Source organism: Ciona intestinalis, chromosome 4, assembly GCF_000224145.3.
Source record: "Ciona intestinalis chromosome 4, KH, whole genome shotgun sequence".
Classification (NCBI taxonomy): domain Eukaryota; kingdom Metazoa; phylum Chordata; class Ascidiacea; order Phlebobranchia; family Cionidae; genus Ciona; species Ciona intestinalis.
Genome location: NC_020169.2, coordinates 3,526,795 through 3,550,790, shown reverse-complemented (window position 1 = coordinate 3,550,790; position 23,996 = coordinate 3,526,795). Strand labels below are relative to the sequence as shown.

Below are 23,996 nucleotides of genomic sequence, written 5' to 3'. Positions count from 1 at the left end.
AAGGAAAAAAATTACATGAGTGCAAACGTTTGAGTATTTAGTTTAGTATCTTTTTATATTCGCAACTAAATTTTTGTTTCATTTTTGTTGATTTCGGGTATTGTATCATAAAATCTGGATTCCCCCAAAAATTATGTTTCACACAGGATTTAAATAAACTACAATGGTTGTACATACGAAGCAACAGAATAACTAACATTCAACCTCATGCATTTAAAGGCATGACATCTCTTCGGTAAGTAACATCATGATTTATCCATTTAGAAGTTTCTGTGGTGTAAATTATAACAGTTACAATTTTGCGCCATTACTATTCAATACTCTTCAATATATGCCGCAACACTAACTGGCTAGTAGCTTTTATTGTTAATGTAATTTTGCTTACAGATTAAACATGTACGGATGCCAATATCTATGCTTTCTTACCAACATCATTTAATTATTGATGTGCTTTAACTGTCTTAATGCACAGGCTACTTGGTGGCTTCATTTGCTTAATGTCTGCGCTTGCAGGTGAATATACTGAGTTGCGACAGTTACATGTAAATGTCTTTATCCAATACCCTGACAGTATATGGCGTTACATGCACAGGTTTTTGCATTTGGAGCAGAATCTATTGGCTTATCTTGAGCTGCCAACAATACAAGATCTTACTGAGGTTGGATTTTCATTTTCACACTAGCTGTTATTTAATCATCATGGAACTTTTATAAGTGTACAATTGTTTTTTTTTGTTTAAAATTGTCCAATAGTTTGCCATTATTATTATGAGAACAGTAATCAATCAGTTTTTAAACTGTGTTCAGAAAATTTATTTCTTTGTTACCTTGAACAGATGAAACAAAAGGTTATTCAAAAAATATCTATTGGTGGAAATCCTTTCGATTGTCAATGCAGTATGAATGATTTGAGGAACTATTTAGAACAAAACAGAAATCTGAGGAGATTGTTTGGAGATGGAATTGAGTGAGTAACTATTCATTAACAACACTTCTGTACAGTGAGCTTTATATGTATTTTACAGATGTCAGTTTCCTGCCAAACTTGCTGGAAAGTTTTTGAACTATCTCACTAGTAATGTTACATGTCCAGGTTAGAAAATGTGCTTTGCAAATAATTTTCTGATTTACACAACTGTAAATGATTGTAACGTTAAAACCCTGTTCTTCCTGAATTCTTATTGTCAGATGCAGCAACCAATCAACCTGAGAGTGTTCATGTTGGAACAAGTGTGGTCATGTGGTTTGCAGGGGCATCTGTAGGAATAATAATCTGCATTGCAAGCTTCTATGTGTGGAAGAAAAATCGCTGCAATTTCAAGTTTGAACCAAATTACTCTTCACATAAGTTATTTAGTTTTACTTATAGCTAAATATATTTTTAGGACTGGTTCAATAATATACAAGAGTGTTCCAGTTAATGAAGATAAAAAGAGATGTCTGCCACTTGCCAACCGTTGCTAGAATAGTAGCCCAGATTCTTCTAGATTTAAAGGAAAAGCTCATTACAGTGAATTGTACTTTGATACAAACACATACAGTGTTTTTTTATATACTTGTATCGGACTTCCCTTGTTACCACTAGTTGCAGCGTTTTTCGACGTGTTGCAATTACTTTCCTAATAGCTGGACTGGCTAAAGCACCCGCTTTTCGCATGTATTGTGGGTTTATTTAATTTTCTGTAGATATATTACCGCTGGTTATCATTTCAACATTAAGCGCTTTGTTCAATACGCATTTAAAAAGCTATGCCAAAGCTTAAGTGCCATGCACGCATACTTGTGCTGTTAACTTGTAGAGTACTGTTTAAAGAATCCGACGACATGTCGTATGATTCGTATGATTGCCTAGATATTTTAAAAGGTTTCTGATTTTGCTATCAAAAATTGCTACGCCGCTGATTGCTGTCATATTTTATGGCTCGTTTCCAATGCGACGTAGTAGCTATAGTGCTAGATCTCTGACATCGTTAGCACTGTAGTTAAAAGACTCACAAGACTTCGTATGTGGCGGATACTAGATTTCAAACAACTACTGTGTTAATAATTGTCGTTGTGCAAAAGAGCAATTAACCGATTAGAAATTACTGCAACTAGTTGTAAAATACCTGATCCCAACCAGGTGCATATACAAGGTGTACCACGATGCCTCCATGTCCCATTACGGGAAGATCATTATCACGTATTAATCCTTGCGATGGCACGCGTGTGGTGCTGTGTTCAATTCGTCAGCATAACCTCCTATAACTCGACGTGCCCGCTTTCGGGTTACCATATGCAGGCGAGTTTGTGAGTCTATTCTCTTGATGCGTTGAATTTATTCAGATTTGCTTGATTGTCGAAAACCTGTTCCAGTAACCTTTGCGTTTGGAAATTTCAACTACTGTCTTAGCAGACGCCATATAGCTCACCATAAGTTAAAGCACTGGCCTCGTAACCGAAAGATAGCAGGTTGGAGGTGGTTATCTCTGAACTTTTTGTGCTGTTGGCTTCTAATTAAATTAGAAGCTGTAGGCTACGACGCAATTTTGAAATGCAAGCGATTGAATATTTTATTTACTTTGGTGTATAAAATTATAAAATTCAATGAATTATCAAACAACTAAATATCTCATGTTAGATATGAAGGATATAGTTTCCTTTTTAACCATAGTAACGTTTTCCACTTTTGCTGCCTTTTTTCTTGTAGTAACGCTTTCCACTTTTGCTTCCTTTTTTCTTGTAGTAGCGTTTTCCACTTTTGCTACTCTTCTTCTTGTAATATTTCTTCCCGCTCTTGCTGCTCTTCTTGCCGTAGTACTTTTTTGTTTTGGGGGAAGGCTTTGCGGGCTTGTGTGGTTTTCCGTAGCCGGGCTTGTGTGGTTTTGGTCGCTAAAATAAAACAAAAGTTTAGTACAATAGGCGGCAGAAAATAAATTACACACTCGTTATTACCTGTGGGCGGTAACCTCCAGTAATCACCTGCAAGGAAAACGTATAATATAATGTACGAATATATTCTTAAAACTAAAGTAGAGAAATATTGCATAGCGTTTTAAAAGTGTAGCACAATTGATGCAAGAATGAAATATAGAGAAATAGAAATTACCTGTCCTTGACTTTGGGACTGGCTTCCTCCGTTCGACTAAAAGTGAAGCATGAGTTAATATATCAGCTTGCATGCAAGCAACACAACATTTATATATTGGTGTTGGGGCAAGATGAAACATTTTCTTTTCTTGTCCCATTTTTTAAACAAAATAATATTTACCAAGATAAACAACCGTATCCCCACGACACTTATAAATAGCGTTGTTAATTGTTTAAAACGCGATTAAGATGGGATTTAGGACCTGTACCATACAATATGAAAATGTAACATATATTAACTTACCACTTGGTGTTGAGACTGGTGTGAAGAAATGCCACCATGGTTCGACGAAATCTAAAACAATTCATTTTATTGTATAAGAAACATTAAACAGTGGCATCTAACATATTGGCATAAACGTACCACTTGATTTTGCGACTGATGTGACGAAGATCCACCAAAGTGGGAAACACTCTGAAAATGAATTTCGTTATTAAAATCACATATACGGCAATGTATGTTATTTATGTGTTGTTTAGTTGCTTACCCCTTGACTTTGAGACTGGGAAGCGACGAATCCACCTCGATGGCTTCCCGACATCTAAAACGGAATAGAGATAATGCACAAGCATAACAAAACTTATTATCTCTCGAGATTACGATAGCGAAGATCGAATTAATTAAAAGAACGAAGAAAGGGGAATCATCTAACCAAGGATGGGAGAAGACGGGACACCTTTATTAGCAGGTTATATCCAAATATTCTGATCATATTTCAAACAATAACAACCGTCTAGGGGAGTCGTGAGGATACAGTTTTAATTCTTTGAACTATCAAATGGAATGAGATAATACAATGAAAATGTATCCCATCTTCCCCACTCTACCATATAGTTGTTAAAAACAGGCGACAGTTTATTTCAACTTACCGATTGTTTTTGGGATTGTTGAGAGGACATGCTACCATGGTGGAATGAACTCTAAAAAAAGTTTATTTTTGTTACGAAATGTAAACAACGGCGGGGTATTATTGGGTACAATATACTGTTACATACCGATTGAGCCTGGGATTGAGAAGAAGCAAAAGAACCGTGGTGACCAGCAGACATCTAAATTAAAAACGTGGAAGTTGATATTCACCATATAGGTGTGCGTATATTAGCGTATTAAACATGGTATACCCAGTTTGCAACACATGGGGCTATACCGAAACTTGTATAAGGCTAACTATATCTAAATCTGATTATAGCAATACAGTTATTTTAGAGACTGTTGGGTATTCTCAGTATGTAACACAGCGGTTTTGGGAGCGAAAATCGTATGTATGAGACCGACTATTTAAACCCGTGTCTACGTGTTACCTAAAACTCAGTTTGGACCGAACGTATTGTAATCTTTAGGAGATGGTATTTTAACACTGTGCATGAAGATAAAAAGTAGTTTATGATTATAAAAAAATACGCACACTTTGGTGTTGTTGTTGGCTGCTGTGGAAACCGCCAAATGACGATTTGTGCGATTGGACCTGGCTCTGGCTGCTGCTGAATGACCCACCGCTGGAAGCCATCTACGAAGTATATATAATATAACATAAAAGTTCATAACTTGTAACCACGAACATTGCTGAATTTGTTACTTACGTGTTGCGCTTGGCTTTGCTTGGAAAATCCACCAGCACCTCCAGCACTCTGTCTCTGCGACTGTGGCAAAAGGATTATTATACGAACATGTTTTGTATGCAAAAGGAGATAATAATGTAGGAACGAGAGCAAAAATACATACCTGACTTGCTACTGCGTGTCCCCCATTCTATAAAAACAATACATTTTAAAACAACGAAAATCTTTGCTTTCTATCATGGGAGCAAACATATACGTACCGAGTGCATAACTTGACTCTGGGATTGGTGCTGAAATAAAGGTATCAAATAGAACGTGTTCATGCATTGATAAACAAAGTTATTATTATATGTTTACTGTACCATGTTCATGAAGTTGTGAAGATGGTTGTTAAAGTGTAAATTGATATGATGGACCTGTTTCTGGCTTTGGGACATCATCACACCTAAACGTAATAGAGCAAATGCATGTTTTATTGAACGAAATGTTTCAAGTCCTATATATGTGTGCATATACCTCTTTTCGCCATTTCTTCCCCTTCCTTCACTGCACTATCGAACACACCAGCCCATTTCTTCACGTCCTGCCATGGGATATTTTAGAGTCAGTTTACCGACAAAATATGAATGAAACGTAAAAAACACGCCCAAAATGTTGGCATTGATAACAATTGTTGGTGTAGGGGAAAATACGTAATGTAATGTAACTTGCTTTATCCTCGCGTGGCCGGAAAACGACAGTCGTACGGGTTTATCACCTCGTACCAGCTTTTTATTTTAATAAGCGTGGATTTAATGCACAATATAAAAAAAACGCACGCTTTACCAACATAGTATTTTTTTAATTTTTCGTATACGATAACAGAGATCAAATCAACATAATATTATAAACCCCAACCAACCTGCATGAATTCTTCATCTCGCTTTTTATCGATGACTGAGCTTTGCACGACTGCGAGGCAGACGATCAAAAGCAACGAAAACGAATGTCGTAACATTTTCCAACTCCCACTAACCTCAGTATAACGGAGCTCGCTATGTCACTCGTTTCGATGCAGGCCAGCTTAAATTAAGCAAGTGCCTCGTGCGAAAAAAAGGAAATCTTCATAATTGAACATGAATTACTAAACCAGTAACCAACACCACCCACAAAGTAAACGCATTCCCCCTACTGTTGTGGGTTAATCGGCGTAGGTGAAAGTTTTACGCCTCAAAAGTAAGCATCTTAACCCTTTGTCGTTTTGAGCGACGCCTTAATATGACGCAGATGCATTGTTATCGGTATTTGCTTGTTCAACAGGCGAGGGTGTAACACACAGAAGAATTCATACCGCACTAAAACGCAACTTCCCTATTTCAAAAGATTTAATCAAATAGGGCCACGTTTCTTGAAAATGGCGATGTTAGACAATAGAGATCATAGCATTTTTGGTTTCACGTAATTAACGCAAATTATACATATATAAGTAGGGTGGGGCAGACGGTACACCTTTGCAACATAATATCCAAATATCCTGATCGAATTTTAAACAATTAACAACGGTCTATGAAAGTTATGAGGACACGGTTTTATAAATCTTTGAATGTTCTTTGTTTACTACCAAATGGGACGAGAAAATGGAATGAAAGGTGTCCCATATTACCCCACCCATACTAAATATCTCATTGCACGCTCTGAATTTAACTGTAATTTAAGTTCTGAAGTACATTGGTCAATAAAATATTGTTCGTACTCTGTGAAACATCAAGTGGGCCATTTCCGCACGATGTGCAGCGGCGTAATCCCATAAATAATTATCCATTGTAATTGAGTTGACGATACGAGCAACATCGGTTGTTGATTTATCCGAAAGCAGCAACTTCTTTGTTTCATTTTTCAATCTTTCTACGGCCTCGATTGAGCAACCGCGTATTTCACCTTCGGTGCTGAAATATTACACATCGAAAGAATTGATTACAAAGTTAAGGTATATATATAGTACTTTGGGGTAAGATAGGACATTAACAACGGTGTATGAGAGTCGTGAAGATATAGTTTTACATATCATCGAAATTGGACAAGAAATAGAATGAAAAGATGTCTCATGTTTCCCCACCCTACTATACAGTTTTTTTTTATAACGTCATAGTACAAAATAATCCTACAGTGACAGTCCGTACAGGGAAAAAATGTTTTTAGCATGTTTTACAACCGATTAATCAATTCAAGTAATTTGCCACTTCATTATTTACATACCGACTACCAGGTAAAAGAACTTCACGCCCATCAAGTTTTTGCTTCAATTCTTTTGAATACTGAAGAATGCCGAAGTATTCTAAAGTCTGCGGCACACGGTAGTCAGCAAACATGGTCAGTTGATCAATGTTTCGAAATTCACCAAGACCTTGACCTGTTATTGGAGTTATATACATATATATAATCAACACCGATACGTCAACACATATCCTATAGACCTATACTACTATACAAAATTGGTGCATTATATATTGGACTTTCCACTCGATAGGCAATGGTTGGTTACATATTAAATTAGCAACTGTCAACCACCTTCAAAACATAGCCATATGTCTGCTACTGCAATCTGTGCTCTCTTATAGAAAGCCACCGGTTGGTCATCAAATACAGCTTCGTCTCTAAACGATCCGAAATCCGCAGCAATTCTTTTTACCAGCTGTACCGCGTCCTTATTGCAACTTCTACAAAAAAACAATACGAATAGTAGGCAATAATTGGTCATAAAACGTACATATTACCGAATGCAATTGGAGAACGAACCGTCATATTTTCCCAGTAAAACTTGACCGGCTTCATTAAATGCGTGAAGCCGTTCTTCCAGTAAAGAAATTTGAACCTGAATATAAAGATACATTTTAGGGGATTTTTTAGGTTTAAAGCTTGGACTTGTGTTTATTCGTTATATCGACGAAGTGAATTGAAGTGAAAGGTAGGAAAGTTATAGTAATATTTGTTCTACTTTCTTCTGAATTGAAATGCATATAGTTTTAACATTTTGTCATAAAATTATGTCTGGTTGCTGTAATTAAACTAATGAAATATCACATTTTAATATGTTAAATATCAAGCGGAATATTTTACTGTGAAAATGTTAATTGCCGAATGACAACGTCACGTCAGCACATGCTTTTTATATGAAGATGATATTTGCAAAAAAATTCAGTTTTTAAGATCTTTTATACAATGATAAAAGTTTAACAACTTTCGTGTTATTTTTTTCGGTAATAGTAAAAAGTCTGCCGCGCTTAACCCTTATAACCAATAACCCCAAACAAACTGCATAGCCTGTAAGATCACAGAGGATTCCTGACTAGTGTACCAGTTTTTCTTCATACTTATCTATGATTTTGATCTCAAAATCATCTTATCTATAATTTTGATATCTACACTAGTAGTGACAAAGAAATTTGTTATTGACTTGATATTCTCTGGCAATATGGTAATGATAATGGTAAAACATCTACAACCAAATAATGGCAAAAAAACTATTTTGGGCAATCGGTTCACATCTGTTGATCTAGTTGCAAAATTATCAAAGAAAAAGATCCGGAGTATTGTAACCATTAAATGTTATCAGCTCATCATTGCTCAAGCTTTATATCCAAAGCAGGTAAAGGCGGTAGGTCAAGTTTAGCAATTTGCAACCAATAACTGATGTGAGCTACGATGAGGTGGTACACTGGCCTGCTTTGTTTATGTATAAACGAAGACCCCATGGAATTGGTTTGAATATTTACAACTAGATTCTGAATTTAATTTGCCAATGATTTCACGGAATGTTCTCAATTTTCCAATGATGTCAACCAGCTGCATTTGTCAGAAAAAAACTCCAATCTCTGTTCACTGGTTCAATGCTAGATACTGTTATCATTGTTACAGTATGTTTTCTTTGGCAAGACACTTAACGACAGTTGCATATTTATACGGATGCACAACATTGGTAGTAGCCTTATTAAATCACTCAGTGTATCTTTAACCTAAGTGAAAATTACTTACAGAGGAATCAGAACGAAGAATATGTGCAAACTCATCTTTTTCGACAGAGGACATATATTTTGCTGAGAACACAGGTCTTCCTTCATCCTCTGCTCTTTTCAAAGCAGCAACAATAGACCAGTAACCGGAGTAAAATTCACCTTTATATTTCACCTATAAGTATCAGTCAAATAAATTATAGGTTGATTTAGCTACACTAAACTTACTTTGTATTTTTCTTCGGGATTGTCTGACCAGAAAGAAAAGTTAAGCGTGTCAACAGCGAAAATAAAATCAATAGCTGTCTCATTAGCCACCTGGAAATTAATTTGATGTTTACAGTGTTGCTCTAACAGATACTATCCTGCTTACGTCAGGGTGCAAAGGCAGAGCTTTAAAGTTGTTTAGTGAATGTTGTCCGTCCTTAAAAGCTCTCGCCGCATCTCCAGCAGCTTTTACAATGGCCTGGTCATTTATAAATACATTGGTGCTTCTATCTGCAATGTATTTTCCAGCATCTGCCGGCCACAAAAGAACTTTACCATCTGTTGGTCCAGGTGTCATACTTTGTTAACTCAAAATTCAAAATTGGCCCTAATTCTAATTAGCGTTGCCGCTCGTTAGCACTGCATTACAAAAAGAAAAATTATGTTAGAATAGAATGTCATGGTTTTATTATTTATTTAAAAAACAAAAAAAGAAGTAAGTAAAGAAATAACAACATGGCAGTGAGAAACAACGAGATATGAATTCTTGTGTATCAATCCATTGTTTGTAATTTGTACATAGAAGATCCAGTTTTGATCAGGAATCCTTGGTTGTTTAAAACTTCAATTTGTTCCGAAACAAAAGTTGCTTCAATGCCAATTTTTTGAGCTAGTGCACGAATATCACTTGTGCTAAAAAGGTTGCTTGACTTGTAACTTGCTTCCTGTTCAGAAAAGAAGTGAATTTAAGGGTGTATCGTCCAAATTTCTGCTTATATTAGCAAAACTTTTACTGACCCTGACCCACACCAATAATTGCTATAGTTTATAATAACAAAGACATTTATTATCACCAAGACTGTTTTACAACTAAAATATAAATGTTACAGTTTACAGCAAAGCTATTGCCCCTAATAGCAAACACTTGTACTAGGAGTTAATACTAGCTTTACTAAGAATAAACTTACCCTATTTAATAGAGCGATTAATTTTTTAACTTTTCCTCTTTTACTAACACCAGTGCCATGGAAGGATCGTTCAAATTGAAGAGAATTAGTTTCATCGGCAAATGTTTCATACAAGCAATGTTGCATGATCTCCACCACTTCGCGTGCATCCTCAGCACTCGCGACTTCCCTGATATAAAAATGTTCTGCATCGAAGCGATTAACACCATCTGTTTAAATCACTAGTTCGCTATATGAAATGTGATCCCGTTGGTGATGTATGGCAAAATTTAAAGACTCGAGAGGTAGGACATACACAATTATTAATTAATCTATTGATAAAGTTAGCACATTTATTACTCTTGTCCGGTTGTAAAGCATAGGCCCCATTACCATATAACCATTGTTGGCATATGGCAACACACCTTTGAACTTAATCTGCAATGCAGTGGTTCCTAAAATTTACAGTTTTATACTCCCCTTAAACAATTATTTACAGTTGAAATAACAAGACACATAGTGTATGAAGTCGGACATTCACATTGACACTGCGCAAAGTGATTTATTCATATTACATAGATAACAGGATATCATAATACCATCTACCTAAACTCCACTTTGCATCTTGCTTCGGTCAATCTTCTCAGTGATTCCAGTTGCCTTGTAGTAATAGGAGTGCTGTCAGCTGTATAACCTTTTTTCCGAAGTTCCAAATAAAATTCTTTTAAAACCTAAAAAAAATAAAATTTGGACAAAAAGTTAGCACACTGTCTTTTAGTTAAGAAAATAAAAACATAAAAAAAATTAAACTGGTAATACCTGGCATGCTTCTGGGCTAAGGTTTACTTGTTTCATTGTTTTTCTCGCATATGCAATGTACTTCCACAATAGCGAATAAGGCACCGGGTCACAGTCATCCTTCCGTGCGTATTTAGATAACCTATCATGCAATAAACCCTGTGCAGGATTGAAAAGGGTTTAGAATCTGTCATTACACAATTCTTACATATTAATTGATGTAACTCCAGAATAGAAGTTATAAAAAAACAAGAATGCATTTAATTTTTTTAGGTGTTGGGGTAAACTTATTAATAGACAAAAACTCCTAAAAATAAGTTATAAAAAACAGGAATACATTCATTTTTTTCTATATGTTGAGGTTATGGGCCAACTCAAGTCAAAGTTGCAGGTCACATGCATGGCTTGGTGTAGAACCACAGCAATATAAAATAGAATAGTATTTATTTACCTTCAGGTTTTTCTGATCAATTTAATTAATTCATAATATGTAGTATGTGTGTACAAACCATGCTTATGTTTTCTCTTGATGAAGCAGCAGCAAGTTGCTTGACTAAACTTTCTTTCTTTTTTCTTCCAGTATGCATTGCCATGACATGATCAGATAGAAGCCTGATAAAATATTTCAATTGTATTTTACATCTAACAGTAAGTGTCACCATAACTCATATATCAACTTTTCAACCACAGGCGTTTTAAATTTATAAGCATGTCTACTTAAGAATGCGGTCTTAGCTTGCAGTCAGGCTTTGATTTTAAATTTTACGTTTATTGTGTTTTAATTTAAACTAAATTGATGCAGGTTATATCATCAAGTGTGGTGCATCTCAAACTTTGCAACTTCTACTTTTTTGTATAAGGTATAAAATTAAAATGTTTCATTTCACATAAAACTTACTTATCTCGTTTTTCATCAGGAGTATCAAGGAGGATGTAAACGAGATCAAACCGTGAGAGTAAAGCTCCTCCCATCTTTAAGTTTTCCGAAACAGTCTTTGATTTATTGTAATGTCCACCAACAGGGTTTGCAGCAGCGATTATCGAACACCTGAAAGAAAAACATCAAAAATGAGTTTAAAAACAATAAATCTAGTCGTTACTTTATGTCTGGCAACAATCTAGCCTTGCTGCCAGACATAAAGTAATATTAAGTATTGATCTCTTGGCAGATTTTTTTGAAGGTTACCCTGATTAAAGTACTTCGTACAGGAAATTGACTTGTCACTTATTTTACAATAAAATCTGCCAGATAATTGTAATTACGATAAATCTATGGGAGTATGGAATTGATTTTTTGTAGTGTATTTTAAGAAAAAACAAAAAGAGTTTTAAAGAAAGCATGCTAACTTTTTAAATGTTTAAATACTAATCCAGATAACAAAGTCAACATTATCATAATTACCACTATTGCATCACAGATATCTACCTGGCTGGCATGCTACACACTATCCCTGCCTTAGCAATGCTGATGTTCTGTTGCTCCATTGCTTCCAATAATGCTTGATGTTGGTTTGTCATTTTATCAAACTCATCAATGCAACAGACACCTTGATCAGCGAGCACTAACGCACCGGCCTCCAACCCTGTATCCCCGGTCCCTGAATCTCTGTGGTATCATAATCATGAATTAGAATGTTAAGATGGCACTTAGCATAAAAAAATTGTTGGTTAACAAAAAGGAAATATGTAATTTTAATCAAGTGGTATTGAGTGTGGGTTACAAAAAGTTTAAATATTTTATATCATCTCTGTATAAACCTTAAAATATAGGCAGGACTCATATGTTGCACTGCTATACCATATTTTTTAAAAAAGCAGAAAAGAAGCTACAAATCTTACATACAGCAGAAAAATATTAAACCTCGTTAAAGTGACAGTGAGCCCACTGTTTGATGAAGCATTCCCACAAATATAAACTCCACGTGGAACCAATCTACTAACTGCTTGCAGGAGTTGACTTTTCCCAAGACCTGGATCTCCGACCAAGAGTATATGAGAGTTTCCACGAACTGGTATCCTGTCTTCATCTGAGTTTTGGTTGCCACCAAAGAGACACAATAACATTCCAGCCTTGGAGGATGGATTCATATGTATTGTGGTAAAGTTGAATTGCACATTGCTAAGTTAATCTAGGGTGGTACATGTTGCGGTAAAATGTAGTAAATGAAAGTGAATAAATGTAATCTACTTTATCCTCGCGTGGCTGGAAAATGACAGTTGTTATAACACATGTGTTCATACACCTTGTGCCGGCTTACAAAAAGTAACCTTTTTAGCCGGGGGTATAAAACAGCTGTTTTTTTATACACTATGTGCCCAATTACAAGTTTCCATGTATGTAATTCTGACAACACATTAGTGACAACTAGGTTGAAGCAATTACCACTAAATAACTTTAAGAACACAAACATGTTGTAAAAAACAAACAATTAACAATGCATGGAATAACTAGTAAGATTGGCTTCAACCACAAAATCTAAAAGATAAAGAGAAAAATGAAATGCAGGTTACTTTGACCATGTCTTGCCCAAATATGGTTGGGCAGAGTGAAGCAACAAGAAGAGAAAAAATGTCATCTTGTTTCCTTATTTCTTCAATTCCAGCGAGATCACGAGCACTGAAATCCAACAACTCATCCGCAGAGTTACCCCGACAATCTAAAAACAGGTTTTAAACTGCTGTTGGGGTGGAAAAAAGATTATATTCACAGAAACAAAAAATACAAATCATTTAAAACAGTTTTTAATACAACGTGTACAAGTTTGCTATAGCTACACCACAGCAAACAGTTGGGGTAAAGACAAATTACCGGTTAAAGTGTTTCCACGAGAGTTACTGACATGGTTGCCTTCAATATGAAGTAGGAACATGCACTTGTTCTTAGCTTTATTGGAAAAATGAACTCCATCTTCCGATTTCTTTACTTTAACGACACCTGCATTGGAATTTATTTATTCTGTAGTTAGAAATAAGAATAGTGCAAACCAAGGAAGAAAAAAGAACTGTAGAAAATTTGCAGGTATCCTTGGTTCAATTTAAGGTAAAATAAGTGAGTGAGTTTCTAAAAAGTTCAGAAGCAAAAGCATCTTGAAGACAACACTAACTTAACCCAAACTACAGCAGTTTATGACCCATATAGACTACAACAAATTATACTGACCTGTGATGGTCACCACATCACCAGGGGAAGCTGTGTCTGCCAAATCTCGACTCAATTCAACTTCAACAGTTCGTGGCATTCTACCTGTCTCCCTTTGTTCTTCTGATACACTTTCCTGAAAAACGAATGTCCTTTGTTAAGTGATACAGCCTTATAAAGTAGGTATAACATACCCTCTTAAGATAGGCCCAAATTTGTGTACACAATAGCATTTATTTGAAATAAGTTTATTGAACTATGTATTAAATTATTTAAAAGTCTTAATGCATTTTGGTCTAGATAACAAAAATTCAAATTACAGGACATTAAAACAAACAATTTATTCTAGTTCTTTTTCCTTACCTGCAGTTTTACAACTTGAAAGTCAGTAATTTCCGTGAGTGGATGAGATCTTAAAGGTTCAAACGACCGACCACGGCAAGAAGACGACACACATTTGGTTGGTGTTGAATATTTGTTGTCGATTAACAGAATTGCTTGTAGCTGCTCACACATTGTGCAACGGAATGCCATTGTTGTGCATAGCGGTTTAACATGGCTGACCTTAAAATAGAGGTAACATAACTATAGAACAGAGAATTGTTTTTATTAAGCTATAAAATTTTGTTTTAAGTTATTAAAATTGAAAAAATGCTTTTCTGATGACTGTAAAAAATGTTCCTAAATTATTAAAGCTGAAAACAAAAAGATGTGAATAAATTGTTATTCATTCTAGTTTGCGGGGCAACAAACGGTATTATTACGTGGATGACATGTGTTTCACGTCGCCAAACAGGTAATGGATAGAAATTAGAATATATGTAATGCTTACTTTAACCAGAGTTCCTCGGATTGCAACAAATTGACCAAAAGTTTTTGCTTTCAGATGTTTTAATGCAGTGAGTGGTTCAAAGTTGTAAAGTCGAGCTCTGTTTTTTAAATATTAAGTTTTAAAGGTAAAGAATTAGGATAATGGTATTTATGGTCACCCGTTTCCACCACGAACACTTTGTTATTAGTGCAAGGCTTTTAACTCCCCAAAAGTTTTTTCTGTATTTCATCGTAAAGGTTTTGATTTAAAATTGACAAATATACCGAATAACTGGCACATCAGCTAATGCTTCCAACATCTGAGTTCTCGTTTGCTCTTTGCTTGCAAGTTGTTGGTATTGTCGAATAATATACTGATGCGTGGCCAATCCTTTAAGAAAAGGTAATAAGTTGTTACAATAGAGTCTGATAATTGTATATCATACCCTATGTTTTTGGATATTAAACTAATGTGGCCTTCTCAATTGACTGTGGGATTTTGGTAAATGCCAATAAATTTGAAAAGTAAAAGTCTCATATAAATATCATAGTATTTTGCTATATGTATTATATAAATAATAGAGGTTTGATATGTTACATTGTTGGTTAAATTATTGTGACCAAAAGTATAAATAATAAACATAAATATATAAATCCTTCACACCAATGCAGTTTATGATTCTTTCAGGAGTTTCTCTGAGATTCGCAACAAAGTTTGGGTATTTTGTTTTCACACTGACATGAGCTGCCAAATTCTTGCAGTCGATAACAATACAGGCTCTTGTAGCAATTTCATTCATGTCATGAGTTGTAAAATAATCTTTCACAAATTTATCAAAGACCTGCAATAGGAATCATCGAATAATACGTTATTTTTGGCAGTTTAATTTGATCAATCAATAAGACAATTTTACCAAAGCTTATTTTTTCTAATAATTAAATTTTTCGGGAAAATAATTTTGAAATAGCAAATACTATATTAGTTTTATACCAGAGATCAGCCATCAACTTACATTGATGCTTTCTACTATATCACTGGTAGGGGAATATTCATCCAGAGGAAAGTAATGATTCCAAGCTTTGTATGGACAGAAACCACCAGCTGTAGCTTCAGGTCCCACATTTATTTGTTGGGCACGTGAAACAAGAACTGGCGAGTTGGTAAAATTTCTGTCAAATATTCATGTTTAGACATTTGAGTTTGCAAAGACATGAAATGAGACCATTTTTTTTACAGTTGCTTACCAAATCATTGTGAAAGTGTTTAGTAAAGCCTTTATGGCTTTTTAATTTTAAAAAAAGTCTATGTTTAGCTTACTAGTTTGACCATGAATTACTAAGTCATGCAGAACTTTATTACATACCATTAATTATCATTTGTCTGTATCACAGCTTTATTAAATCTAACCTACCTACCTGTGTTTAAACCAATTGTTTTTCTTCTTGTTAGACTTTGATGGGCCAGTCTTGTTGCTATTAGACATTTTACCTACATTCAATCTAGAAACCTACCTGTCCATATACATTGACCCCTAATAAAAACAATAAATTTAGTTGACTTAAAGTGGTTGCTGATATTTAAATTCTCTAAAACATTCCTCATTTTAAACGTCAATGAAAATTTTAATTGATTATCAGCACAATAATTGAAACATTGAATTTTGTCATACAAGATTAGAATTGTAGTGTGATAAAATATTACGTTGTAAACTTTGAATTTATTTCAAGAAGTAAAATATTCACTTTCTTTTTCAGTAAGTTATCGGCGGGTAAAGAACTGGAAGCAACAGATTTTGAGAAATGCTCAAGAAATCTGGTGAGTGTGGAAAGATGACACAGGAGATCAGGATATTTTGCAAACCAGTCTCTTGGTATGGAAGATACAATTTCTTTACATTTAAGCAAGCACGATTTACTAAGTGGGCAGGTTTGCAATGCAAGTATAATATATCTGTTTAGCAAGGAATCAAATGCAAGTTCTGTAATAGCTTCGAATGACAAAAACTCATGCAGAAGCAGCACATTTTTGAACAGTTTTATGCTACTCCATGTCTGTCTTTCCAAAAATGGAGCAGCTTCTGTTTTAACACTGCTGGGAAGTAATGGGATATAAACGTCATTATTTAATGAATTTTGAAAACGGGTACAAATGGCTTGGACGAGTTGTTGGCAGTGTCGGTTGTCTGAAGCCATGAACGGATACCCAGAAAGATTATTCATAAAACTAACCAAATTTACAGTTTGAAATGTAGATAGTGGATCCCACACTTCTTTGATCAACTGAACCAGCTTTTGAAGAATCACTTTTTCATATAGATTAGCAAGAACCTTGGTGTCATCCATGTTAGCATGATCTCCGACATCATCAATACAGTGCATTCCATACCAACTAAGTGTTTTGAACCACTCTGCTTGTTCCAATGGTGCTGAATCACCGTTTAGAGGATTCCACAGTAAAGTTTCGAATCGTATGAAAGGCACCAATAGTTTAGGTATACAGAGTGCGATGTACGCATCATTGTATGAATCTGAATGGTCAGTCCTCCAAGTCTCAAAATGTTTCAGGATGCATTTTATTTCACAAAACTCGTCCACTACATCATCAAACAACTCACTCGACTCCTTTTGTAACCTGCTTATTTCGGCCGAAATCTTTGCCTCTTCCATTGATGTGACTTCATCATCTGAAGAACAACCGTCATGGTGCTCTGCATCTTTCTTCTTTATTTGTCTATCAGCTCTTCTTCGTGTCCTCCTTGCTTCCCGCTCCCGGACTCTTTGTGTGAGCTCTGCATCTTGAAGATGATTACCTTTTTCCAAAGCTGCCTTCCCGGACATAAACTTGGAGGACTCATCTCTAACATCTTGTATCCTCCGGCCGATTAGATTTTCAGATCGTGTCTTCCACATCACACTCGCTGCTTTTTCCATATTATTAATATCTGGAACTTTTTCACGAAGACAGGCAACCAGGTTTTTGACATAATCTTTCATTTCTTGATAGAAGCGATATTCATCTGAAACTTTTGAGTTATCAGTGAGTTGTTTTGACATTTCCGTGTTCTCTTTAGTATCAAAAACAATTGAGTCCATTTCAGCTTTGTGGCTTCTGTGTACTTCCTTAGCAGATACCAGATGTTCGCTCAAGCGTTTTTTAATGATTTCAAACGTTAAATTACTTTTTGCTTCTACATTATTCACTGGTACAGGATTTTGTGCCTCAGGAGCATAATAGGACTGACCAAACCCATAACTATCATACGGAGCAGGTTGTGGTGCAGCAGCTTGATACAGATACATTTGCTCAGGTTGACCAGGAATCTGCTGACTCCCTTTCTTTATCATTTCTTCCTCCCATCTATTAACCTCTTCATCCACATTTGCTTCATTATTTTCTCCATCCTCAGACTCCTCAGATTCATTAGGAACATATTTATTAGACTGGATGCTCTTATTGCTCTTAATTCCCTTCATCTCAATAATTTCATCATCACTGCTGTTATCATAGTCATCTTCCCTCACCAACCTAGATTTATTTTCTTTATAAGTCTGTGTGTCATCCACGGGGATAAATTCCGATCCAAACTTCCTTAACATCTCCCTTTGCTTCCGAGCCGCATGGATCATGGATGGTGATGGGATCGCTCCTTTTGTAACCGTATGTGGTTGGAAACGAGGTTTCTCCTCAACCTCTGGTGCGGCTGCCTTGGGTCGGAAAATATGAGTTTCTGGAGCATTCTCTTTGACAAACTTAGACGGTTTTATCTGAGCGACTTGAGGGTTTAATTCCGCCTCTTTCTCCTCTTGAGTTCGTTTTTTGATCTTTTTTGCAATCCGCTTGCTCCTGGAAGACTTTTTCAGCTGGATCTCGGACTCTTCTTCTTCATCATCAAAACTGAGGAGTGACACTGCTGCAGGCTTCTTTGATTTTTTAACCTTTTCCGTTTTAGGATTTACAACAGTCTCAGTTTGGTTATTTTTTGATGAATTATTCTTTTTATCCAAGTCTTCATCCTCTTCTACAGAGTTTCTTCTTTTCCGCAACTTTGATTTATTGCTTTTCTTGAACATTTTATCAGTAAATTCTACCACATTATCCAAACCTAAAAATATAAAAAACAGCGTAATAACTCTAAAAATTACTCACAGTATTTAAATTGTCATTATATGAATTGTTTACAAAACCAAATTGCTATCAAATAAACAACACCAAAGTATGTATATGAATAAGGCATGGCATTAACTAAACAGTTTGTTATGCATACTAGTAATAGACTAATAGTAAATTATATAATTATAGCTAACAATAAATATTTGGTTGCCAAGGTTAAGGCTACACAATATTAGTTATTGACATAAATGTGTAAAAAAAACGAAAATAGCATTATAGTACTGATACACAAAATACATCAAATTCACGGTACTGGTTCATAGTATTATCGGTTTACATTGTATATAAATACAAAATTTAGAATTGTTTTTTAAAAAACAAATGTTACTCATATAATTCTCACACAATATTTTAAACATAAAATTTAACGAAACCTTGCAAAAACACACGATAACTAAAATGCCTAACATGCACAATATATATATACACCTACATAGCAAGAAAAAGACAATCAAAAATAAAATATATATACATACACACCAAGTAATTTAGAAAACTTTTACACTGAAGAAATGTTGGTTCATCATTGTTTAACAACTTTGGTATTTTATTTAAAAAAATGTATGTTTTGGCACAGCATGTATTGCTGTATGATAAAACATGGAACATTTGCTACATAGCTGTATTTATAAAAAGGCAAGCTACACTATAGAAAATTAGGTATGGTACAGAATATACAGTAAAAGATAGCATAATTTTTATGCCAATTACTGTGTATGCATAATATATAGAAAATATGACGATTATTCTTTACGCTTATCCTTTATGCTGACAAGTATTTCATTTGCCAGATGTGCTAAAGAAGAGTCTGCACATTGTTCCGCTGCATAAAGTGTGTTTCGAACATTTTCTATAAGCAACTGCCCGTCTTCTGAAGCCAGACGATGCGCATGATGTACGTTGAGTGTTGCTATTCGTCTAATCAGTTTCAGCAAAATGCGTTGATTTTTTTGATTTGCAACTGTCAAAGCAGCTGCGAGTGAGTTCATATTTTCTGTTAACATTGTATCTGGATGGTCACCTCCATACAACTGGACAAGCAAAGAAAGACAAGCAAGAGCAGAATCGGAAAGTTCTTTTTCCTCGCAAAGCAAGCTGATACATACTGTGTGTAGGTCAGTCAATGGTTTATGAAGAACAAGTAACCGTTCTGCTCCTTCTGTTGTGTTTGGTCGTGCTGAGTTGGAATCCTCCTTGGCAAGCAATGCTTCTTTAACAGCAGTGGTCACTCTATCCAGCATATACTTTAGAAGAGAAAGATTGTGGCTGAGACAGTCCACTGCACCATCATCATCCGGATTTTTCCGCACTTGCTTGTAAAAGGAAAAATTCTCAAGCAGACATGTGTTGACTGTTTCCACTAATCCATTATTGTACAAGGCATTTACTACATCAACATTCCTGTACTGTATAAGATAGATAAAAATAGTAATGATTCCTTGATAGCTTGAACTCAGTGGAGAAGATTTATGTTCATCCAGCAACTTAAACAGTATCGGTATCACACCATAATAACAGAGGGAAGTAGATATGCTTGGCCAGTGCTCTAACAAAATAGACAATAGCCTAACACCATAAGCCGGTAACGGCATCTGACGCAGAAGAATGGACTGAAACTCTGGTATAATATTGACAATCACACACTCACGGATTCCGAATTCATCTGGCATCTCATGTCGTACAGTGGCTCGGGATGACAAACGACTGGCTGGGGTTTTGATGGAGTTTCTTTCATTGGTTAAGGTTACAGTGGAAGCATCAGTGCTGATGGCACGGAAGTGAAGGAGGGTATCAAGGACATCCGTCAACAACTTCACACACCCTGCTTGTCTCTCATTGCTGTCGGACACTGTGCAGAGAATGACCAATCTCGGCACCAAACATTTCATGGAAGCTTCTTCATTATTGGCAAGATCTGGTGGGTGCTGGGAGAGAACTTCAATAATAGATAGTATTGTGTCGATAAACTTTTGTGCTGTGTCATCTCCTATTGCAGTCACGATCCCCGCAGAAGACGCTGGTGCTTTCTTTACGAACTTGACAGCGTGGTCTAACAATTTTCCAACATTTTCGATAAAGTTCTCTGTAACCATTTGCATTCGAAAAACATGACTTGTGATTAGGTTTTGAAGAACCATACAACATGGTAAACTAATGCGTAGTTGCTTCACTTGTTTGGAAGACGGGTGTTTTCTTTCCATTGCTTCGTTCAGTGCATCAATAGAGGATGTTGTGACTTCTTTAGACTGCAGTATCATGTATCGAATCAGCAAACACAGAGTCGAGTGGATGTATTTGTCTTCTTCGGACACATGCTGTACATGTAGTGGCCGAGCAAAATGAGAGGGCGATATTTTTCTGCAGTCTCTTTCAATATGCATTATCAGTCGATGTTGGCATGCCGTCATTAACAGTTTGGGATTTAATCGAAGAAGTAGCAGGAGGGACAAGTTGACTTTGGCACGAACAAGATTTGACGGACTGTCCAGGAGTTTCATAATGGAAGGCAGAATATCCTTTGCATTAGCTAGTCTAACACTGTGGCCCTTTTGTCCAGAATTTAAAGTTTCATTGAATGAAGTGAGGATAGCTTGCTGGCACTTGTACGACGAACGATTCAGAAAAATCAAGACAGACTGCACACCAGCCCTCTCAAGTACAGCTTGAAATATAGAACCAGAACCAGATATACGATTGAGGGAACAAAGAGCCATAAGTGATGTACTTCGTATTCCCTCTGACTTTGCTTTATCTGAGGTACTCCAAAGAAGAGGACCTATTACATCCCGGCTATGGGAAGAACCACCAGAGCTCTGGGGAGATATGGAGATAAACTTCCTTCCGTGTTGATCCGAGACACAAGCGACACATTCAATGATTTTACAAGCATAATGTTGCAAAGCACTATCTTCACCTTCGTGCAAACAACGAGTTATGAGTGTATAAGTCGCACCTGGGATATACCAGTTGCCCTTACGTTGACCATGGGATTCTGAAGAAGTTGCTCTGCCATCAGTTGTTACAAGCAAGCTGTCTTCGTGTGTGGCTACCAAACAGAGCAGCTGACCTAATGCTGGAACTATTGAAAACTTGATGCGATCGTGTTTAAATCCCTCTCTTAAAATTTCACTTAAGACATTGAAGACTTCAGTGACTTGTGTACATTGCTGGAGTTCGGTTGCTGATCGTGCAGCAAGACCAATGGTTCTAATTGCTTTGAACGCCATGTCTGGAAATTGCTGCATTGAATTTTTACACAAATTAACCATCAGAAGCAGTAAGTTCGAGTTTACAACAAAATTTGAAACTTCTGGACTTGCAACACACAAATGAGATAAATAGCTTAGAACATTTGCTTTTAACCTGCTCTGTGAATTATTACTAGCAGATTGCTGTGTAAACAGGTCTACTATCAGTTTCAAGTGCGAGTACAGCTCATCTGGTGTTGTGTTATGAACTTGACTTAGAAGCTTGAATGGAATTGTCTTAGCATCCCATCTCAGTTGCTCAGTCTTCTTAATCTGTGTGTTGTCTTGTATAATACATTCCTTTGGCTCAGTATCACAGTAGATAACATTCTGAATATCTTCAAAAGTGATATCACTTTCTTGCTGTATTTCTGGCTCGCAAATGCTGAGCGAGTCGCGTTCAATATCCAAAGTTTGCGAGAATGTCATTGTTTTATCAATAGACTGAACTTGGATGCTGGAATTATTAATAGGCACAGATTTAGCCGTGCTGTTTTTCACCACCTTCTCATTTTCACGATGGTTCGCTGTTCGAGGTCTAGAACTTAATGTAAACGTGCTGTCTAGTACATTTACACTTTCTGGAGCGAAAGATAAAGAAGAAACGGTGTCACGCAATGAATCTTCAGCCACATTAAAACCATCGGCACCAGATTCATCCATAGTTATGTCTGTTTCTTCGATAACATTCCATAACTTGTGGTTTAAGGCTTGCTTTGAGTTGAACCTCACATTTAGATCTTTTTCAAGTGTTTTCGACAAGAGGTGTTGAAAGTCTTCGGAAATCTGACCATCTGATAATACATGGGTATTTTGGTAATGAAGTTTGTTCCTTTTTTGTTGAGGATCTAAGAAATCATTTTGCAAGACCTGGCTTATAAAGTTATCATCCTTGCCAGAAAAAGGAACAGTACCGCTGTACATACGATACAACAGGACACCAAATGCCCATATATCACTGTTTGTAGTAGGATTTCCCCCCTTTAAAATTTCTGGAGAACGGTAATGCAGTTCTCCAAGTAAATTATCGTTAACGATAGACATACTATCGGAATCTTCCATTTTGTTAGCCGCTTGTAAATATACCTCATTCAAATCCTCATCCACAAGTCGACTGAGGCAAAAATTAGTCAGTTTTAACACACCTGGGCCATCAAGCAAAACATTTTTTGGACACAGGTCTGCAAAGACTACAGAATGTTCATGAAGATAGTTAAGTCCCCTGATGATATCTTTTCCAAACTGACATACAATTACACCAGGTAAGCAGCTATCTTGCCTCAGACATTCATCTAAAGTTCCTCCAGTGCACAGTTCAGTGACCATCCACAAATGGTTGCTTGTTTCATACCACTCATGGAACTGAACAATGTTCTGATGATTAAACTCGTGAGTTAGACGTACCCAATTTGTTATCGCAGCTCTTCGGTCTTTTTCTATGCATTGAATTGCAAGAAAATTGATTGTTCCTCTTCGGCGTCCTTTGTAAACGATGGAACTCGTTTCTCTTCCAATTTCCTCATATAAGACAAAGTTTTCCATGATATTCGAGATAGGGCTGCACTTTTGGTGTCAATTAAAATGTCATACCATTGTACACTAATTTTAAATTTCCATTATACATTATTGACTGTTAAAAATAAGAAATATCGGTAAGTAACAACCTGAATTAAAATATTTGCATTGAGCAAAATCAGTACTAATATAATGCTAAACGAGTAATAAACGAAACCTTTAACACTGGATTATGTAACATACCAATACTAGATTATGTGATAACACTCACATTTAAAAGTCATGGTACGTTGTTGATATAACGTTGACCCAACATATTAAACCTGCGATCATAGATACCTAAACAGCTGCGATAACACAAACTGAAACAACGCGCCTTTTTCGTCGCAGTTTTAAAACGGTTACGTTTGGTTTCATACATTATCGGTGGTTTGTAAAGGTCTGGTGGAAATATAACTTTTCATACAACAACGGCTGCAAACT

General features: G+C 36.0%; 6 protein-coding genes across 6 annotated transcripts in view; 1 reads left to right on the top strand and 5 right to left on the bottom strand.

The window, feature by feature from the left end:
- The window catches only part of LOC100180704 (SLIT and NTRK-like protein 5), a 5,352-nt gene extending 3,450 nt beyond the window's left edge, over window positions 1–1,902 (top strand). The window contains exons 11-16 of the mRNA XM_026834403.1: window positions 147–235; window positions 593–659; window positions 837–967; window positions 1,026–1,093; window positions 1,189–1,321; window positions 1,386–1,902. Of these exons, the coding sequence (XP_026690204.1) occupies window positions 147–235; window positions 593–659; window positions 837–967; window positions 1,026–1,093; window positions 1,189–1,321; window positions 1,386–1,464 (567 nt within the window). The 3' untranslated portion in view covers window positions 1,465–1,902. The remainder of the gene's footprint in view (window positions 1–146; window positions 236–592; window positions 660–836; window positions 968–1,025; window positions 1,094–1,188; window positions 1,322–1,385) is intronic.
- A 624-nt stretch (window positions 1,903–2,526) lies between these two features.
- Window positions 2,527–5,718, bottom strand: LOC100183057 (keratin, type I cytoskeletal 9). Its single transcript, XM_002129790.3, has 15 exons — window positions 5,591–5,718; window positions 5,206–5,272; window positions 5,052–5,134; window positions 4,950–4,979; window positions 4,853–4,879; window positions 4,711–4,770; window positions 4,536–4,637; window positions 4,126–4,179; window positions 4,000–4,050; window positions 3,618–3,671; window positions 3,494–3,544; window positions 3,374–3,424; window positions 3,089–3,124; window positions 2,935–2,961; window positions 2,527–2,871 (listed from the first exon to the last, which is right to left on the bottom strand). Exons 1-15 carry the CDS (start codon window positions 5,684–5,686, stop codon window positions 2,644–2,646), a joined length of 1,017 nt encoding a protein of 338 aa, XP_002129826.1. The 5' UTR covers window positions 5,687–5,718; the 3' UTR covers window positions 2,527–2,643.
- A 240-nt stretch (window positions 5,719–5,958) lies between these two features.
- On the bottom strand, window positions 5,959–9,298 carry LOC100177511 (queuosine salvage protein-like). The gene is made up of 7 exons (XM_002129412.4): window positions 9,052–9,298; window positions 8,907–8,996; window positions 8,701–8,853; window positions 7,443–7,540; window positions 7,237–7,385; window positions 6,925–7,078; window positions 5,959–6,614 (listed from the first exon to the last, which is right to left on the bottom strand). Exons 1-7 carry the CDS (start codon window positions 9,241–9,243, stop codon window positions 6,401–6,403), a joined length of 1,050 nt encoding a protein of 349 aa, XP_002129448.1. The 5' UTR covers window positions 9,244–9,298; the 3' UTR covers window positions 5,959–6,400.
- Window positions 9,299–9,336: 38 nt separating this feature from the next.
- LOC100179960 (DNA helicase MCM8) lies at window positions 9,337–23,096 on the bottom strand. The gene is made up of 18 exons (XM_002129328.3): window positions 23,085–23,096; window positions 15,996–16,111; window positions 15,593–15,749; window positions 15,244–15,421; window positions 14,865–14,970; window positions 14,602–14,698; window positions 14,133–14,333; window positions 13,791–13,905; window positions 13,440–13,565; window positions 13,142–13,287; window positions 12,492–12,700; window positions 12,057–12,236; window positions 11,529–11,678; window positions 11,140–11,242; window positions 10,652–10,789; window positions 10,439–10,563; window positions 9,854–10,022; window positions 9,337–9,610 (listed from the first exon to the last, which is right to left on the bottom strand). Exons 2-18 carry the CDS (start codon window positions 16,061–16,063, stop codon window positions 9,440–9,442), a joined length of 2,439 nt encoding a protein of 812 aa, XP_002129364.1. The 5' UTR covers window positions 16,064–16,111; window positions 23,085–23,096; the 3' UTR covers window positions 9,337–9,439.
- Window positions 16,112–18,684, bottom strand: LOC113474000 (PAX3- and PAX7-binding protein 1-like). The gene has a single exon (XM_026834402.1). The coding sequence runs from the start codon at window positions 18,648–18,650 to the stop codon at window positions 16,278–16,280; it is 2,373 nt and encodes a 790-aa protein (XP_026690203.1). The 5' UTR covers window positions 18,651–18,684; the 3' UTR covers window positions 16,112–16,277.
- Window positions 18,683–23,674, bottom strand: LOC100185424 (serine/threonine-protein kinase ULK4). The gene has a single exon (XM_002125022.4). The coding sequence runs from the start codon at window positions 23,538–23,540 to the stop codon at window positions 19,494–19,496; it is 4,047 nt and encodes a 1,348-aa protein (XP_002125058.1). The 5' UTR covers window positions 23,541–23,674; the 3' UTR covers window positions 18,683–19,493.
- Window positions 23,675–23,996: the final 322 nt, after the last annotated feature.

Excerpts from the sequence above, each read along its gene's own strand:
- LOC113474000 (XM_026834402.1), bottom strand. The coding sequence starts at position 18,650 with ATGTTCAAGAAAAGCAATAAATCAAAGTTGCGGAAAAGAAGAAACTCT.
- LOC100179960 (XM_002129328.3), bottom strand. The coding sequence starts at position 16,063 with ATGTCTAATAGCAACAAGACTGGCCCATCAAAGTCTAACAAGAAGAAA. Across the intron at positions 11,243-11,528 it reads CCTGATGAAAAACGAGATAA|GCTTCTATCTGATCATGTCA; the intron begins GTAAGTTTTATG and ends ATATTTTATCAG. Across the intron at positions 10,023-10,438 it reads AGATGCAAAGTGGAGTTTAG|GGAAGTCGCGAGTGCTGAGG; the intron begins GTAGATGGTATT and ends TTTTTATATCAG.
- LOC100183057 (XM_002129790.3), bottom strand. The coding sequence starts at position 5,686 with ATGTTACGACATTCGTTTTCGTTGCTTTTGATCGTCTGCCTCGCAGTC. Across the intron at positions 4,880-4,949 it reads AGAGTCAAGTTATGCACTCG|AATGGGGGACACGCAGTAGC; the intron begins GTACGTATATGT and ends TTGTTTTTATAG. Across the intron at positions 3,672-3,999 it reads AACAATCCCAAAAACAATCG|ATGTCGGGAAGCCATCGAGG; the intron begins GTAAGTTGAAAT and ends ATTCCGTTTTAG.
- LOC100177511 (XM_002129412.4), bottom strand. The coding sequence starts at position 9,243 with ATGACACCTGGACCAACAGATGGTAAAGTTCTTTTGTGGCCGGCAGAT. Across the intron at positions 8,997-9,051 it reads CTCTGCCTTTGCACCCTGAC|GTGGCTAATGAGACAGCTAT; the intron begins GTAAGCAGGATA and ends ATTAATTTCCAG. Across the intron at positions 7,386-7,442 it reads TCGTTCTCCAATTGCATTCG|AAGTTGCAATAAGGACGCGG; the intron begins GTAATATGTACG and ends GTTTTTTTGTAG.
- LOC100185424 (XM_002125022.4), bottom strand. The coding sequence starts at position 23,540 with ATGGAAAACTTTGTCTTATATGAGGAAATTGGAAGAGAAACGAGTTCC.